This window comes from Chlamydomonas reinhardtii (assembly GCF_000002595.2).
Source record: "Chlamydomonas reinhardtii strain CC-503 cw92 mt+ unplaced genomic scaffold scaffold_29, whole genome shotgun sequence".
Taxonomy (NCBI): domain Eukaryota; kingdom Viridiplantae; phylum Chlorophyta; class Chlorophyceae; order Chlamydomonadales; family Chlamydomonadaceae; genus Chlamydomonas; species Chlamydomonas reinhardtii.
Window position 1 is genome coordinate 30,532 of NW_025061542.1, and position 15,096 is coordinate 45,627.

Sequence of the window (15,096 nt, forward strand, 5' to 3'; positions counted from 1 at the left end):
CTCAGACAACAGGAGACAGTGGGTGGGCTCACGCAGCCGAGCTCCGGCGGAGCCGGCAACAAATGGCGCCATTATGCTCCACTTCTCTCACGGCAGCCCTCTACGACCCCCAAGCTGGCCCGTTAGCGATTGCTAGGTATCAATATATCATACGTGACAACCAGTCTACAGCAGCGCACTCACACGAGACAGAATGCCCACTGAACAAGCCCCCGACAAAACTACAGCAATACTCAGGAAAGCCTGAAATACACTACCCAAAGCACTCAGGTAAACAACAAAACAAGAAAGAAACCGGCACCAGCAAAGCCCTCCCCAGCGACCTACCCTCCCAGACACAAACAAACCACATAGAACAGTCATTAGACACGACAAGACAGGTAAAACACCAATTCGGTAAAACAAACCGAACACAAGTAAAATACCGATACACGACTGACCCCCCCATAGGGCCCCCCGATAAACAACCGAAAGGAGGAGCACTACCACTACACTACAATAGAATATGGCACTCACCGAAACTCGTCGAGAGCCCATGCAAATCTAAACCGCGGACACTACACCTGAGACGAAGCACAGCTCCCTACATACAAACAAAAATGAGACCCGCAAGCTTTTCCAGGGCCTCACTTAACAATACTCGCTGCTATGGCCAAAGCCTATGCCTGCGGTCCCTACGCTCGGTGTCCGCCCAGCGGATCACCAGCGCAAGCCAGCACTGCGCACCATTTAGCGCTTACAGGACCTCAAACACCCCACAGCGCCTATCCGCGATCCCAGTGCACTCAGTAGAGACGCATGGCATCACGCAGGCGAGCTGCATCATCAGCGCAGGGAACGGGTCCCACCCCACCATTACTGGAGCTCTGCGAGGAAAGCCAACTAACCACACCATCGCGCAGACACTACTGGCAAGCAGCCGCACTGTCAGCCAGCACAGCGATCACGTCGCGACAAATGGCCCACTCGCCCTGGCCACCAAGTCTGCAATGAACAAGAGCCTGGAGGAAAAGATGAAAGAATGTGACGAGAACGGAATCATGGCCGAGGTTACCTCCGTCAGCGGCTCAAACAAGTACAAAGAAAACATTACCACCGGCGCAGGTGACAACATGTACACCAACACCGTTCTCATGGAGTGCTCACGCCAGGCAGGAGCTCACCTGGCATTGTGCAGCGACAAGTGGAACGTACCACAGCCGATTTGCACCCCAACCAAAACCGGCATGCAGCTCGCCGAAGGCCACCCCAGCCTCCGCGCGCAAGACGTCGTCGACTATGCGTCCGAGCACGACACGCCGACTGCCGACAACACCAACATCTTCGCGCGCATAACCATGCACGGACACCTCCAGGGGAGCGCGTCCGCCAAGGGTGTCGCAAAGGTGCAGATGGGGCTCCGCTACGTCGTGGAGGAGATGTACGCGGCGTGCCTGACTAACCCCGGTGGGTTGCACGTGCGGACTCGTAACGTACGCACAGCAAATCAACATGAACATGAGGCAAACACCCACCTACCTATTATGCAGCTAGTATACTGGCAACAATGCTGTCTGCCCGACATACTTAGACATTACCGCCATTCTGCCACGACATCATCAGCACACTTAATTACCATCTGCCCGCCCTTCTTCCCTGCCGCACGCATGCACGGAATCGACCATCACGCCACCGTGGACACAAACACGCGCACGGGGGTAACTACTGCTATGCCGCCCGCCCATATGAAATTAACAGGTGAGCCCCGGGAACAAGTCAAGAATACGCACGCCACGCGGCAATCGCCCAGAACTAGCCTCAATATTAACACGCCGCCTCCAGCTGCTGTCACCACTGAATCACCCACGCAAGCCGCAGAATGCCAGTCTAATTACCATGGCAACGAAATCATGCAAACAGCCTCAACTACCTCAACGCACCCCCGCCCGCCCGCCGCTTTGACCCTATACACAACTTCCTGCCCGCCCTCCTCCCCTGCCACACGCATGCGTGGAACCCACCATCACGCCGTCGCGGACACGAACGCACGCACGGGGACGACTACTGCCACTCCCCCCGCCCGAACGAAATTATCAGGTGAGCCCCAGCAACAAGCAGAGAATACGCAAGCCATGAAGCAACCGCCCAGGACTAGCCCCGATACTAACCTGTCATCTCCAGCTGCTGCCACCACTGAATCACCTACGCAAGCCACAGAATGCCAGTATAACTACCACCGCAATGAAATAGTGCAAACAGCCTCAGCGCACTCCCGCTCGCCTGCCACCTTGACCCTGTACACAACTCACAGTACGCCCTCCTTCCCTGCCGCACGCATGCGTGGAATCCGCCATCACGCCATCGTGGATACGAACGCGTGCACGGGGACAACAATTCCCATGCCGCCCGCCCGTACGAAATTACCAGGTGAGCCCCAGGTACACGCAGAGAATACGCAAACCGTGAAGCAATCGCCCAGAACTAGCCTTAACATTAACGTGCCGTCTCCAGCTGCTGCCGCCACTGAATTACCTACACAAACCGCAGAATGCCAGCACAATTACCACCGCAACAAATTCATGCAAGCAGCCTCAGAGCAGGGGTGCGGGGTGGCCAACTCGCCCCATGTGATCGGCAACGGTCGGCAACCGCCCCCAATTCCCAGTTGCGACCAGGCCCCGGCCCGATTTTTTTGCATAGACCAATAAGTGACACCTCATAGAAGACCCCTGGCGCGCCGGGCGACTAGTTTACTGGCCTTTGACCGACGTTTGAAATTCACCAAGCAATTCTGCAGCCTTTCCCTTTTTGGAGCGCCCGGCGCGCCAGGAGCCCTCCATGTAATCATATAGACTAGATGGAGCCATTACCTGGTCGCGGGCGGGATTTAACACTCTGCTTGGCGCTACTGCTGCCGGTGAGACGCCGGCCTCGTGCTAAGTTGCCGGGATAATGGAAATGTCCTACTGGGGCCTGCATAAGTAGGATTGGCTGCATCTCATAACAATATGTGGTGTCAACGCGACAAATAAAATGCGCATTAGGGTTAGGACACACACGGAAGCTTGCACAACCCCCGAATAGGCATCACTCGGGGAATGGCCGGGGCTTCAGGAACCCGACTTTCGCTTCAGGGCTGCTTCAGGGCTGCTTCAGGTGTAGTGAACCGTCACCTTCAGGCTTCAGGTTTGGCACTGGCAACAGGCCGGAAGCATGACATTTGCACAGCCTACTGCAGCTGCCTGTTGCATTGTGTCTTTCCATTTCGTGCTGTGACAGGTGTTGTCAAGAAACAAGAGAATGTGCGCGACATTCACCGTACATCAACCGCTAGCGCCCACTATGTTCTTTGTGATGAAGCTTTGTAACAATTGAGTACATGAATGCTGCTCTCGGGCACATTTCTTGCTGTCGGGCCCAGCCTCGCACAAGATGCCGCGCTTCAGGAACATTGCTTCAGGTCAGGGGTCTGTTTGCAATCAAACAACATCAATATGACTACATTCTATGCACAATGATATGCTTATACTTTGTCTGGTGCCAAATGATGGGAAAATGATACATCGATTGATCAAGGGCTGACAGCGTGCACTAATGGTGCACCCCCCCCCCCACCGGCGCGAGGCTGCTGCATCCTAAACGCAGCACCGGCGACATGGGAAGGCACCAGACACTCGGGCATTGATGGCATGCATGTCATGCGTGAGAATTAGGGGGCGCAGGCGGCCTGACACAACACCAGTGGCCCACGTCTGGGCGTCACCCTTTTTGGCATGGGGCATGCCAAAAAGGGTGACGGCACCCACACCAGGCATTGCCACCACCAGCGTGGGCCTGCCCGCCCCCCAACTCGTGCAATGTGGGATATAGGCTATAACCAGCTATCTATGAACGCTGGAGGGTGATGGCTTGCCTCCCCTGCATATGCACAGACCCTAAAACCCGCCACTACTGCTGACCACCACACACAGCACACACACTCCCCCCTACACCACCGCCGGTGCGAGGCTGTTCCATCCTTAACGCAGCGCTGGCGTCATGGGAAGGCACCAGACACTCGGGCAAGGATGGCATGCATGCCATGCGCGGGAAACAAAGTAGGCTGCATGGGTGTTGCCCTTCCGCGTGCCTCATCGGCGTGCGGCATGGGACCGAGCAGTTCTTCAACATATTTACTTCAACATGTCCCTGTAAATACATATATGCAGTCAAGCAATAATTGGGCGAGCCTTTATCATTACCCCCGACGCTCTGCCGGACGCTGCCTTGATCTGGATGGTTCTTTAACATTCCAAGCTATGTAGGAAGTTGTGATAACCAAATGTAGATATGCTCCGTGCTTGTGAACGACCTGTGGAGCTGGCTACAACTTGGTCAAAGCGGTCGTCTTCGTCGCTGACCTCAAGCCTCTTGCAAGCTAAGTATATGCCCATGTCGCTTAGTGCGTCTGAATCATTTGTTGAATGGAATTCTTCGCAAGGACTTGAGGCCTACTTGCTCGGGGGTGTTTTTGCATGCCTGGCTTGCAGTCCACAGTCAAGATGCTCTAACATCGCTTGCGCACTGCTCATACAGCTGCTGACACGGCAGGCTTGCAGGTATTCAGGTTATGACGAAGACATGGGCATGTGGTGCTCGGTGCAGTGGAGGTGAGAGTGCTTGATCGACATGACAATGGGGATAACAGTTCGGTGTCTGTAGACACCTCTGATGAACACCGGTTGCGGGGCGGGTGACAGAGGGCTTCAGGGTGTTGGTGCTTCAGGCCCTTTCCTGAAGTGCTTCAGCGTTTTCCTGATATGGTCTCTTCCCTGAAGCAAGCATCCTGAAGCCTTGACTAGGGTCATTTTCCTGAAGCTAGCCTGAAGCAAGCCTGAAGCAGCTAGGTTCCCAGAGTGCATCTCAGATACATATGGTAGCGTATGAGCCAGGCACGCAACATGCAGCGGCGCCAACGCGTATACAACTCTGTGGCGTAGAATTTCAATGCGCGGGATCAGCTGGAGCTGCAGCCCGCGGCTGCCAGGTGCGCCATATCTGCTGACAAGGCTAAGAATGAGATGTCCCAGGGGTCAGGGTCTTCGGTACTAGGATATTGGGAGACATGCACGATGCATGTGTGCATTTGCGTGCAGGGGAAGCCCTTTTTCCGTTACACTGTCCAAATAGGCATCTACCATACTGTAGCAAGTGTTAAGTTGTATTGTCCTGTCCGGAGCGCGGGCGAGTGCTATGAAAGACTGTGGCGTAGGTGCGGGGTGCTCGTTCGCGCCTGGTTTCCGGTGTTCCTTCAACTGGGTTGACGTTTGTTTGGCCTCCTGCCCCCCCTCTACAGGTCCTGGTGTGCAGTATGTCGAAGCATGGTGGCAAGAAGCACAGTTGGGGCCGCGGCAGGGGCAGGGGCAGGGGCCGGGGACAGCCCGCTGCCAACAAGGACGCGGCGGCACCAGCACCAGCGGCCAGCGTGGGCCGAGGGCGGGGCCGTGGACGGGGCGGGGGCCGGGATGGAACGGGCCGACAGGACACGCAAACGCAGCCCATGGATGTTGACGGACCTGGCGACGTGCTCATGGCGGCAACGCCGGAGCCGGAGCCCGAGCAGCTGCGCACGCAACCTAAGCAATTGTGTGACGCGGGATGTGACGCAGGAGCCGCAATGTGGTATGCGCACATACATCACGAATAAGTCACATAGTGGTGCACTGTACGCGATATGATGTCGACTAGTACTTGGTCGGGTCTGGCATGAATCAACCGCTGCAGTGAGTGCATGGCAAGCAGGGGTGGCGCACATCTTTATGGCGGGGGCGCGCACGTGATTTTGACGTGGTTTTTTTACGCAGCTGTAAATGTCTGCTGCCATTTTTAGTGGCCCCTCTGTACATCTGGAATGCAACCGTGAACTGGTGATGTGGGCTGTGTCCGCCGTAGCCTGACCATGTATGTACATGTACGCGCTGATTGTGCCCCGGATTCTAATCAAAGTGCCATGCATGCTTTTCATTGCAGTAGTAACCTAGTGCAAATGACGCACGATGTGGTATGAGGAGTGGGTGAGGCGTAAGGGTGTGCCACGGTCGAGGTGGGGAGGCGCTGGAGGGAATGGAGAGGTTACAGGGCAAGCAATGCAGATGTATGGGAGTGTGTTAGAGCAATGTGTGTGGATGCATGCAAAGGGCGCCTGGCCGCCTGCAACGAGTGAAAAGTACTACGAGCATGGAATGCAGCATGGGCAAGGCGCCCAGGCACCCCTGCTGCGCACAGCTGCGCAGGGCGCGCAAGCAACGGACCTGGTTTGGCACATGTGTTTGGGCGCTCAACTTAGCAAGCCAGCACTTTGAATCCATTATGTAACCAATAAGCTCCAGACGCATCAGCCGGGTGCGCGGGGATGGCTACGTGCCGGTTGCGGGGAATGAGAGGGGCACAGTGCCCAGCGGCTCGGCACCAGGGGAGAGGGGTATGCAACTCCCCGCCCCGAGCCCTGGATCCTGCCTGGATCCGGGCTTAATTAGTGTTCGGACCCCCTTTCCCAGCTGGGGGGTCCGAACACGGTTTGGGCCTCCCATGCAGCCCCATGCAGCCCGTGCCGGCCGAGTTGCATACCCCTCTCCCCTGCTCGGCACAGGGGGGCGCGAAGTTGGCGACGTCCGGCAAGGTCGTCCTGAACCGGCCCCACTTGTTTTATGCGCCCAAATTGATTGTTACATGCCAAATATCAAAGGGCGTCGGCGGCTGCTATTGCGCAGTCTTGCTTTTGAACTCCGGCTTGAAATTGCACCTCGCCGGTCGCATGGAAGCCCCTCCCTGCTTGTAGTAGGCCCCCGAAGTCCTGGAACAAAGCTGTTTCAGACCTTCAGTACATAACAGGTCCATAGGCTGCTATCGCGCAGCTCTCCCTGCCTCCAAGCCGAGGTTCCATTTTGCGTCGGCAAGCATGTTTTCGACCACCGTCATATAGTCGCCCGGCGCGCCAGGGGTCTTCTATGAGGTGTCACTTATTGGTCTATGCAAAAAAATCGGGCCGGGGCCTGGTCGCAACTGGGAATTGGGGGCGGTTGCCGGCCGTTGCCGATCACATGGGCCGAGTTGGCCACCCCGCACCCCTGCCTCAGAGCATACCCGCTCGCTCGCCACCTCGACCCTGTTGACACCCTCCCGCCCGCCCCTCCTCCCTGCCGCACGCATGCGTGGAACCCGCCATCACGCCGTCGTGGACACGAACGCACACATGGGGATGACTACTGCCATGCCACCCGCCCATACGAAATTATCAGGTGAGCCCCAGCAACAAGCAGAGAATACTCACGCTGTGAAGCAACTGCCCAGAACTAGCCGCAACCTTAGCATGTCGTCTCCAGCCGCCGCCGCCATTGAACTACCCACGCACGCTGCAGAATGCCAGCATAGCTACCACCGCAACGAAATCGTGCAAACAGCCCCAACTACCTCAACGCACCCCCGCTCGCCCATCACCTTGACCCTGTACACAACCTCCCGCCCGCCCTCCTTCCCTGCCGCACGCATGCGTGGAATCCGCCATCACGCCATCGTGGATACGAACGCGTGCACGGGGACAACAATTCCCATGCCGCCCGCCCGTACGAAATTACCAGGTGAGCCCCAGGTACACGCAGAGAATACGCAAACCGTGAAGCAATCGCCCAGAACTAGCCTTAATATTTACGTGCCGTCTCCAGCCGCTGCCGCCACCGAATTACCTACACAAACCGCAGAATGCCAGCATAATTACCACCGCAACAAATTCATGCAAGCAGCCTCAGAGCATCCCCGCTCGCTCGCCACCATGACCCTGCTGCACACAAGCTTAACCCCGCCCCTCTCATCATTAGTGACACCTACCAACCCGAGCATGTCGTCTCCAGCCGCTGCCGCCATTGAACTACCCACGCACGCTGCAGAATGCCAGCATAGCTACCACCGCAACGAAATCGTACAAACAGCCTCAACTACCTCAACGCACCCCCGCTCGCCCATCACCCTGACCCTATACACAACCTCCCGCCCACCCTTCTTCCCTGCCACACGCATGCGTGGAATCCGCCATCACGCCGCCGTGGACACGCACGCGTGCACGGGGACGATTACCGCCATGCCGCCCGCCCGTACGAAATTATCAGGTGAGCCCCAGGAACAAGCAAAGAATACGCAAGCCATCAAGCAATCGCCCAGAACTAGCCTTAATATCTACGCGCCATCTGCTGCCGCCACTGCATTACCTACACAAACTGCAGAATGCCAGCATAATTACCACCGCAACAAATTCATGCAAGCAGCCTCAGAGCATCCCCGCTCGCTTGCCACCATGACCCTGCTGCACACAAGCTTAACCCCGCCCCTCTCATCATCAGTGACACCTACCAACCCCCCCATAACCGCAACGCCCCACCCATCAACAGACATGGACAACGACACCCTACGCACCCTGGCCAACGATGTGCACCGGGACACCCTTGCCGCGATTCTCAACTTCCACTTTCAAGTCAAGGACCTTACCAACGCGCAGAAGGCGGCACTGGCGGCCATGGGCGAGGACACGCGCGACGTGTACTCAATTTCCTACGAGTCCACGCACGAGAAGCGGCTCCTGGAGGAGGGCGAGTACTGGGAGCTGGAGGTGACGGGCCCCGAGGCGTTCTGCATCAACATCACGCCGCTGCCGCGACTGCCGCCGCCCGGCCTGCTGCAACAGCTGGAGAAGGCGCCCTTCTGGACCCTAAACAAGGTCAACGGCAAGCAGAGTCCGATAGCGCAGCAGCTCCTGGACTCGGCCATCGTAACCGTACAGGGCCGGTTCCAGAAGATCCACAAGCTCATGAGCGACAAGACGGAGGAGCACTGCAAGCAGCAGGGAATCCAGTACGACGCTACAGCTGTCTCCCGCTTCCTGCTGGCGGATGCCGACGGCAACGTGGATGACGCGTGCAAAATCGCGCCCAACCAGCTCAAGTACTTCTTCTTCACCCGGTCGGACGCGTCAATGAAGTACCAGCCCCTGTCCTCGCTACTGCCCACCAGCGGCAGCGCCAGCTCCGGCACCGCCGCCTACGCCATCGGCGACCTGACGGTTGCCCCTGCAGACGACGTCACCCGGATGGTCATGACAACGGTGACGCCTTCGTCGCAAAATACACCAACAAGCCCAAAGCGCTCACCCTCGGCACCGACACCATGGACGCCTGCCTGCCACCCACCAGCGGCCTGTGCAAGCAGCTGGAGCTCCTCACCGGCGACTGCATCACCAAGATGGACGGGCCCAACTACGCGCACCCGGAGGCGCCCGTGTACGCCATGGTGGCGGCCACCACCACGCCGCAGGGAGGCGACGCACTGGCCCGCGTGGAGCAGACACTAAGCCTGGCGGGCCTGCCCGACACGCCGGGCAAGCAGCACCCCCTGCGTGTCGCCCTCGACGTGCTGCAGCTGGAGGCGTGGTACAAGCTGGCCAGCGCGCGCGCACCCTGCGTCATTACGAAGGCTGGCCCCGCCACGGCCGCGGCAATGGACATCGATGACGAGGAGGAGGGAGACGGTGAGACGGGGCAATTAACACCCCCCACTCAGCACCACCATAGCAACCACTCACCTGTGTATCCCTCTGCCGACAAAGCCGATCTACGCCCCACGCGTCTACTATGCGACTGTCCCTGCATACGAATGCACTTCTTAATTAACCATGAATGTAACCCCACCCATCTGCAATCACAACCTGTACTTAATCCCGCCCAAACTGCACCACACCGGTCGCCATGCAGCGTAAGTCGTCTACCAAGCAACACCAGCGACGCCATACATACTCGCGGGACCTGGACCCCTCCGGCTGGGCTCACCCGATGGAGGACTACACGCTCGCGTGGAGGGTGCTGGGAAGCTGGGCCAGCAAGACACCGGTATGACGCCAAGGGAAGCTATGAACAGCATATCAAGGGCAAACACTGCACTCTGCCGTGAGCAAGATAGCACCCAAAGGACGAACGGGTGCACTCATAGTATGGAAGGAGACGATAGAGCCAATGGATGGACACGTTTTTGGGCCTACAACACCGTGGCCTATGTAAGGCAGAGAGATGTGACGCAACCGGAACTTAGCGTGTTGAGAAGTAGTAAGACGAACAAGATAGTCAACCCGAGGCCTGCGACTTACGATGGCCACCTTGCGTTTGAGAATCCAGACGGACAGGTAGCCGTGAGCCACGCTGGAATTAAGCTGCGGAGTAATACGACTTCTGATGGGCAGACAGGCACCTATTCACCAGGTAGGTATTTGCAGGCGGATATGCTGCCGAACTCAGAGGCGACCTCAGCTGTAGGTGTTTGGATAAGAGACGAGGAGAGAAATACTTGGACGCAAACTACACAAGAGCCAAGAGAGCGTCAAAACCACACACCCAATCGTAACGCGGTGAATATGGAGACAGGCCCCAATTTCAATGCCCAACCGCAACTGCTTAGCAGGAACTCTAAATACCAAGCAGCCCAGCCTACCAACATCAGCACCACACGACTTTTTAAGCAACTGCTCTGTTACAATGAAAGCGGCAACAAGTGGCAACAAACTTGGTGTTCGATCATGGGCCCATACCCTATACACACTCTCCGCATGCACCCAACGGCAGATCCCCTGATAACAACTCTGATCCTTATCACCACACACGCTGTCAGCGCCACATGCTGGGCTACAGTGGGAGGCTTCCACATCCTTCTGGCCCTTGTCCGTATCACCCTGGCAACCACAGGCAGAGGGGTGCCCCTACCTCATCCTGACCCACCTCAGCAGCATCATAGCCCGCCTCCTGAACTACAGCTGGCATACTGCAGCCTGGGCCTCCCTCTGGATCCCAAGCTGCTCTCTGGCGCTCTACGGAGGAATGCAAATTACTAGCAGGGTCCTCGCAGCCATGACAAAACGGACAGTGCCCCACCTGCTAACAATGACCTTTACATGTCTTGCAGCATTTATGCTACTCCAGCCGCTAATACTCATGATATGCACGCACGAACACACCACCACCACCTTCAACCTACTCCTCGTAGGCCACCTCACATACACTACCATACACATGACGCGCGGTCTGATTCTCGCTGTCCCCGGGTTCCCACTATACATAACATGCCGCGCCCTAGCCAAGAGGCCCGTTACCTTCACGCAAAACCTACTAACCATACTCCTGCTTATTGCCAGTATCAAACACACAGCTGAAATACCACTCCTAACACCGGCCATCACATGCGCAGCTACACACCTACTCACGCCCATTACTCATGCCCCCTTTACGGACACGCGCCTAACCCACCTCATATCCATGTTCGCCCAAGCACACACGGCCCCCCACCTGGAAACCTACGCCACACAAGCAAAAATTTCAATATATAAAAACCTGCTTGATGACGCCGTGCATTCAACGTGCCCTACACCAACCCCATCACACTACCAGACTCTAGCTACCTGGCCTCTGACTTTGTTACAAAACTCATGGAGGCCCGTGCCTGTGCCCCTACAGCTCCGAGGGGGTGATCAGCAGGTGGAAACCCGCACCACACCCATTACCACCGCACCCCCTGAACCTGGACACACACCAGAACGCCTCCAGTGGCCCAGACAAATAAAACCCACGTTCTTCAGGGAACAGCAGCACCTCAACTTTTGCACTGTGCATGCCATCAACAACATGCTTGGCACACCGTGGCTGCAATACTCAGCCGTGCTCGCCTTCTGCCAAGTCACACACGCTGCGCTTGCAGACTCACCAACGCTTCACACCCTCTGGGCCCACCACTTTCGCCACAACGGGCTTTTCCACGAATCTGCCATCAACCACTACCTCCGACATCGCCCGGCACCTCTAGACGACGCAGGGACACGACTACTCCTACGTGTAGTGTCAAGGACACTAGCGCCAGGACAATCACAAGAAACCATTATGGGGCTACTCCCTGATTGCTCCCGAGGCCTAGGCTTCATGGTGCATGACGGAGGCCATGCCTACGCCGTACGCAAAGAAAACGATACCTGGTACCTAGTCGACTCCTTAGTAAGAGTGGGCCGGAAACCCATGACACCAGACCTCTGGTCCGAAATTAAAGGAGATATATTATGCCTGCACCCGCACCATCCTAACACAACCTGCGACCCGGCAACGTACCCCACTGTCCAGGGCCTCCCCATGCCACCACCGCCACCTCCGCCCCCCACACGCCCCAGGGTTCGCAAAGGACCCATCCAACAAACCTTGAGTGCCATGGCCAGACGACCCACCAACCCTACAGCCCCCAACCCTCAGCAGCAAGAACCCACCGAGGAGGCCACTGCCGCAGCGCCACTGGAAGTTAGAGCCCAGCCGCCCCCACCACGCGCACACACCCAACCCACCATTCCGACCCTTCTCATGCGCAACCCCAACCCCAGTCAGAACCGCGGCCCCCAGCCCGACGCCAACACAGTCCCACAACCGGCAGCCACGCTGCCGCAGGCACACCACCGTGAGGATGAACGCCCTGCCACCCCCCATAGCGCCGCCCGCCCCACACAACGGCAGCGCCACAACGAGCACCTTGCAGAGGGCAGCCCTCGCAGCCCTACGAGAGTGCACGTACAGGCACGAGCAACCACTCATAATAATGGGAACGCACAGCAAACTCCCACCTCCCCGCAAGCCAACCACCCGCCCGCCGCAGCCCCCGACCCTCGCCAGCCCACCCAAACATGGGTGCAAGTCCTCACAGCCAATGTCACCACAGCTGGCACCACTGCACTACGCGCGCTAACCCGCCTATCGCCATTCCCCCGCAGAAGACCAGAAACCCCTACAAGTGCAGCCCGGCCACAACAACGCCACCGCCCGGACCCACCAGACAGTCCCACCACCCACATCAGGGCTGCCCCACAAGCCGCACCGCCGACACTCCCCACCGAACACCCCCCGGACGGCCAACCCCCCAACACCCCACCCGAGCCCACATGGCTCCACATCGCCACCCACAACGTGCGAGGACTAGGAACCAATCTGCTCTCAACCTTATGCCACCTGCGGGAATGGAACGCAGACATTGTGATCTTCACTGAGACCAAACTTGGCCCCCGCACCCGCTGGCTCAAAGACACCCTCCGCCAAGAAACACTAGCATACCGCACCTTTACATCCACGAAGCCAGGTACAGAGCACTACAAGCGCCGCTCAGCGGGGGTGGCCATGGCCATCTCAAAGAAATACCACTCAGGCGGCGGTATCGACACGCCCAACACCCCATCCAACCTTCAGGGACACCTTTTGCACTGCACCATCCGCACGCCGCACAGCACCCCCCTACACGTACTTGGTGTTTACGCCCCAGAAGACATGCCAACGCGCCACCGCATCTACCAATACTGCGAGACCACTCTTAAGAATGCCTCTGCTGCTGGGGAATACGTCATTATTGGTGGCGATTTCAATGCAGTACTCAAACAAGAAGACCGGCAGGGACCCACGGACGATGCGGACAGACTGCATGCCCGCTTCGTCTCCAGCAACAGACTGCAGCGACTCCCTGAACCCGGGGGAGGCACCAGCATGTCTTACTACCAGACTCGAAACGGCACAACCCTCCCCACCAGCCGCATAGACGACCTCCTCTTCTGCCAAAATGCAAGCGCAGCTCTCGCCGACCCCACCAGTCCAACTCCAGCGCTAACCTCTGTTGAAGCGTGTGGAGGCCTGTTCGACCACTACTCCGTACACTCACGTGTACCAACCTTCCCTCTCCGACTCTGGCCCTCACGCATGGCCACTCTGACGGAGACCACCCCCCCTGACAACCCAGGACTTTGGCGTAACGTTGTCCTGCCAGTCCCCAAATCCACCATAGAAGCAACACGGACAAAAATAGAACACAACCTTGCGACACCCATCGCCGCCCTGACCAATGCACTGCATCCAGCCACCACGGCAATCCAGTCCCACCTGGCCCAACATGCAACGGGAGCCACCACAGCCGTAGAATTGCAGGACGCCTTACAACAAGACCCAGCAGTTCAGACACCCAACCTTGATGCTCTAGCCGCCCAACTGCATGACATACTGACAGACGGACTGAGCATCCTTGTAGATATGTGCCCGAAGAAACCCCCAGTACGTGGGGCGTTCATCCCGCGCCGACTCAGCAGGAAACTACGAAAGGCTCATGATGAAATTAAACAACTACGCACACAATGCGACCAACTTAACAACACAACCCCCAACACACACCCCGCAGCAGCCACCCAACCAGAAACGGGCCCTACCCCACCAGAGGCTGGGACAGCGACAACCACCCCTTCCCCCCCTCAGCCCGCCGAGAATGGGGAAACCCACCCAGCAACAGCTGTCACGCCGCAACCCGCCCGCAGCCCACGACCGCCCCCAGGCACCCGTGCCATAGCGGAGTTAATCGAGAAGATTAAAACCGCGGGACAATCCCTACGCAAACTTCTCAAGAAACAAACACAAGATGATATCAAAAAAGCCAAAGCCCGTTTCCAACACAAACTTGCCACACGAGCCAAACAAGCCCATAAGGACATCTTCTCCACAAATGAGCAAACACGAGGTATCCCTGCACTCCTACACCCACACACCAAAGCACACTGCACCGACAAATCCTCAATACTAGACGCCATCCATACCTACTTCCAGGGCCAGGGAGCCACCATCACTGGACCCCGAACGGGAAAATATAAGCCTGAAGATAGACTGCCCAACAATACCTACCCATTCGACCCTAAATACAAGAACAGTGCCCCTGACACCTTTACCCTACACACCGCAACCACACCACCAACGCACGCGCTGCTCCCCAGCATTGCTGACAGCACCAACTTTGACTCGTGCATCGACCACCTGAGCCGCAACAAGTCCCCAGCCAGGACCAGATGGCATACCCAATGAGTTGCTTCGCGCCTTACCGCAAACCTTGCGTAGCACTCTGCATAACCTCCTTACCCTGATGTGGGTGAGGGCACGCACACCAGCCTCGTGGACGGCCAGTGAAACAGTCCTGCTTCCCAAACCAGGAGACCCGCTCCTCCTAAAAAATTACCGGCCCATTGCACTTGCCAATACTACATATAAACTCTGGACA

General features: G+C 57.5%; 2 protein-coding genes across 2 annotated transcripts; one reads left to right on the forward strand and one right to left on the reverse strand.

The window, feature by feature from the left end:
* Positions 1-8,184: 8,184 nt before the first annotated feature.
* Positions 8,185-10,336, forward strand: CHLRE_29g757897v5 (uncharacterized protein). The gene is made up of 3 exons (XM_043072998.1): positions 8,185-9,120; positions 9,198-9,532; positions 9,756-10,336. Exons 1-3 carry the CDS (start codon positions 8,402-8,404, stop codon positions 9,758-9,760), a joined length of 1,059 nt encoding a protein of 352 aa, XP_042914076.1. The 5' UTR covers positions 8,185-8,401; the 3' UTR covers positions 9,761-10,336.
* A 2-nt stretch (positions 10,337-10,338) lies between these two features.
* On the reverse strand, positions 10,339-13,524 carry CHLRE_29g757947v5 (uncharacterized protein). The gene has a single exon (XM_043072999.1). It carries the CDS (start codon positions 13,488-13,490, stop codon positions 13,305-13,307), a length of 186 nt encoding a protein of 61 aa, XP_042914077.1. The 5' UTR covers positions 13,491-13,524; the 3' UTR covers positions 10,339-13,304.
* Between the last annotated feature and the right edge of the window lie 1,572 nt (positions 13,525-15,096).

Coding starts and splice junctions, on each gene's coding strand:
- CHLRE_29g757897v5 (XM_043072998.1), top strand. CDS start 8,402: ATGGACAACGACACCCTACGCACCCTGGCCAACGATGTGCACCGGGAC. Junction 9,121..9,197: donor ATGACAACGGTGACGCCTTC/GTCGCAAAATAC, acceptor GCCACCCACCAG/CGGCCTGTGCAAGCAGCTGG.
- CHLRE_29g757947v5 (XM_043072999.1), bottom strand. CDS start 13,490: ATGCAGTCTGTCCGCATCGTCCGTGGGTCCCTGCCGGTCTTCTTGTTT.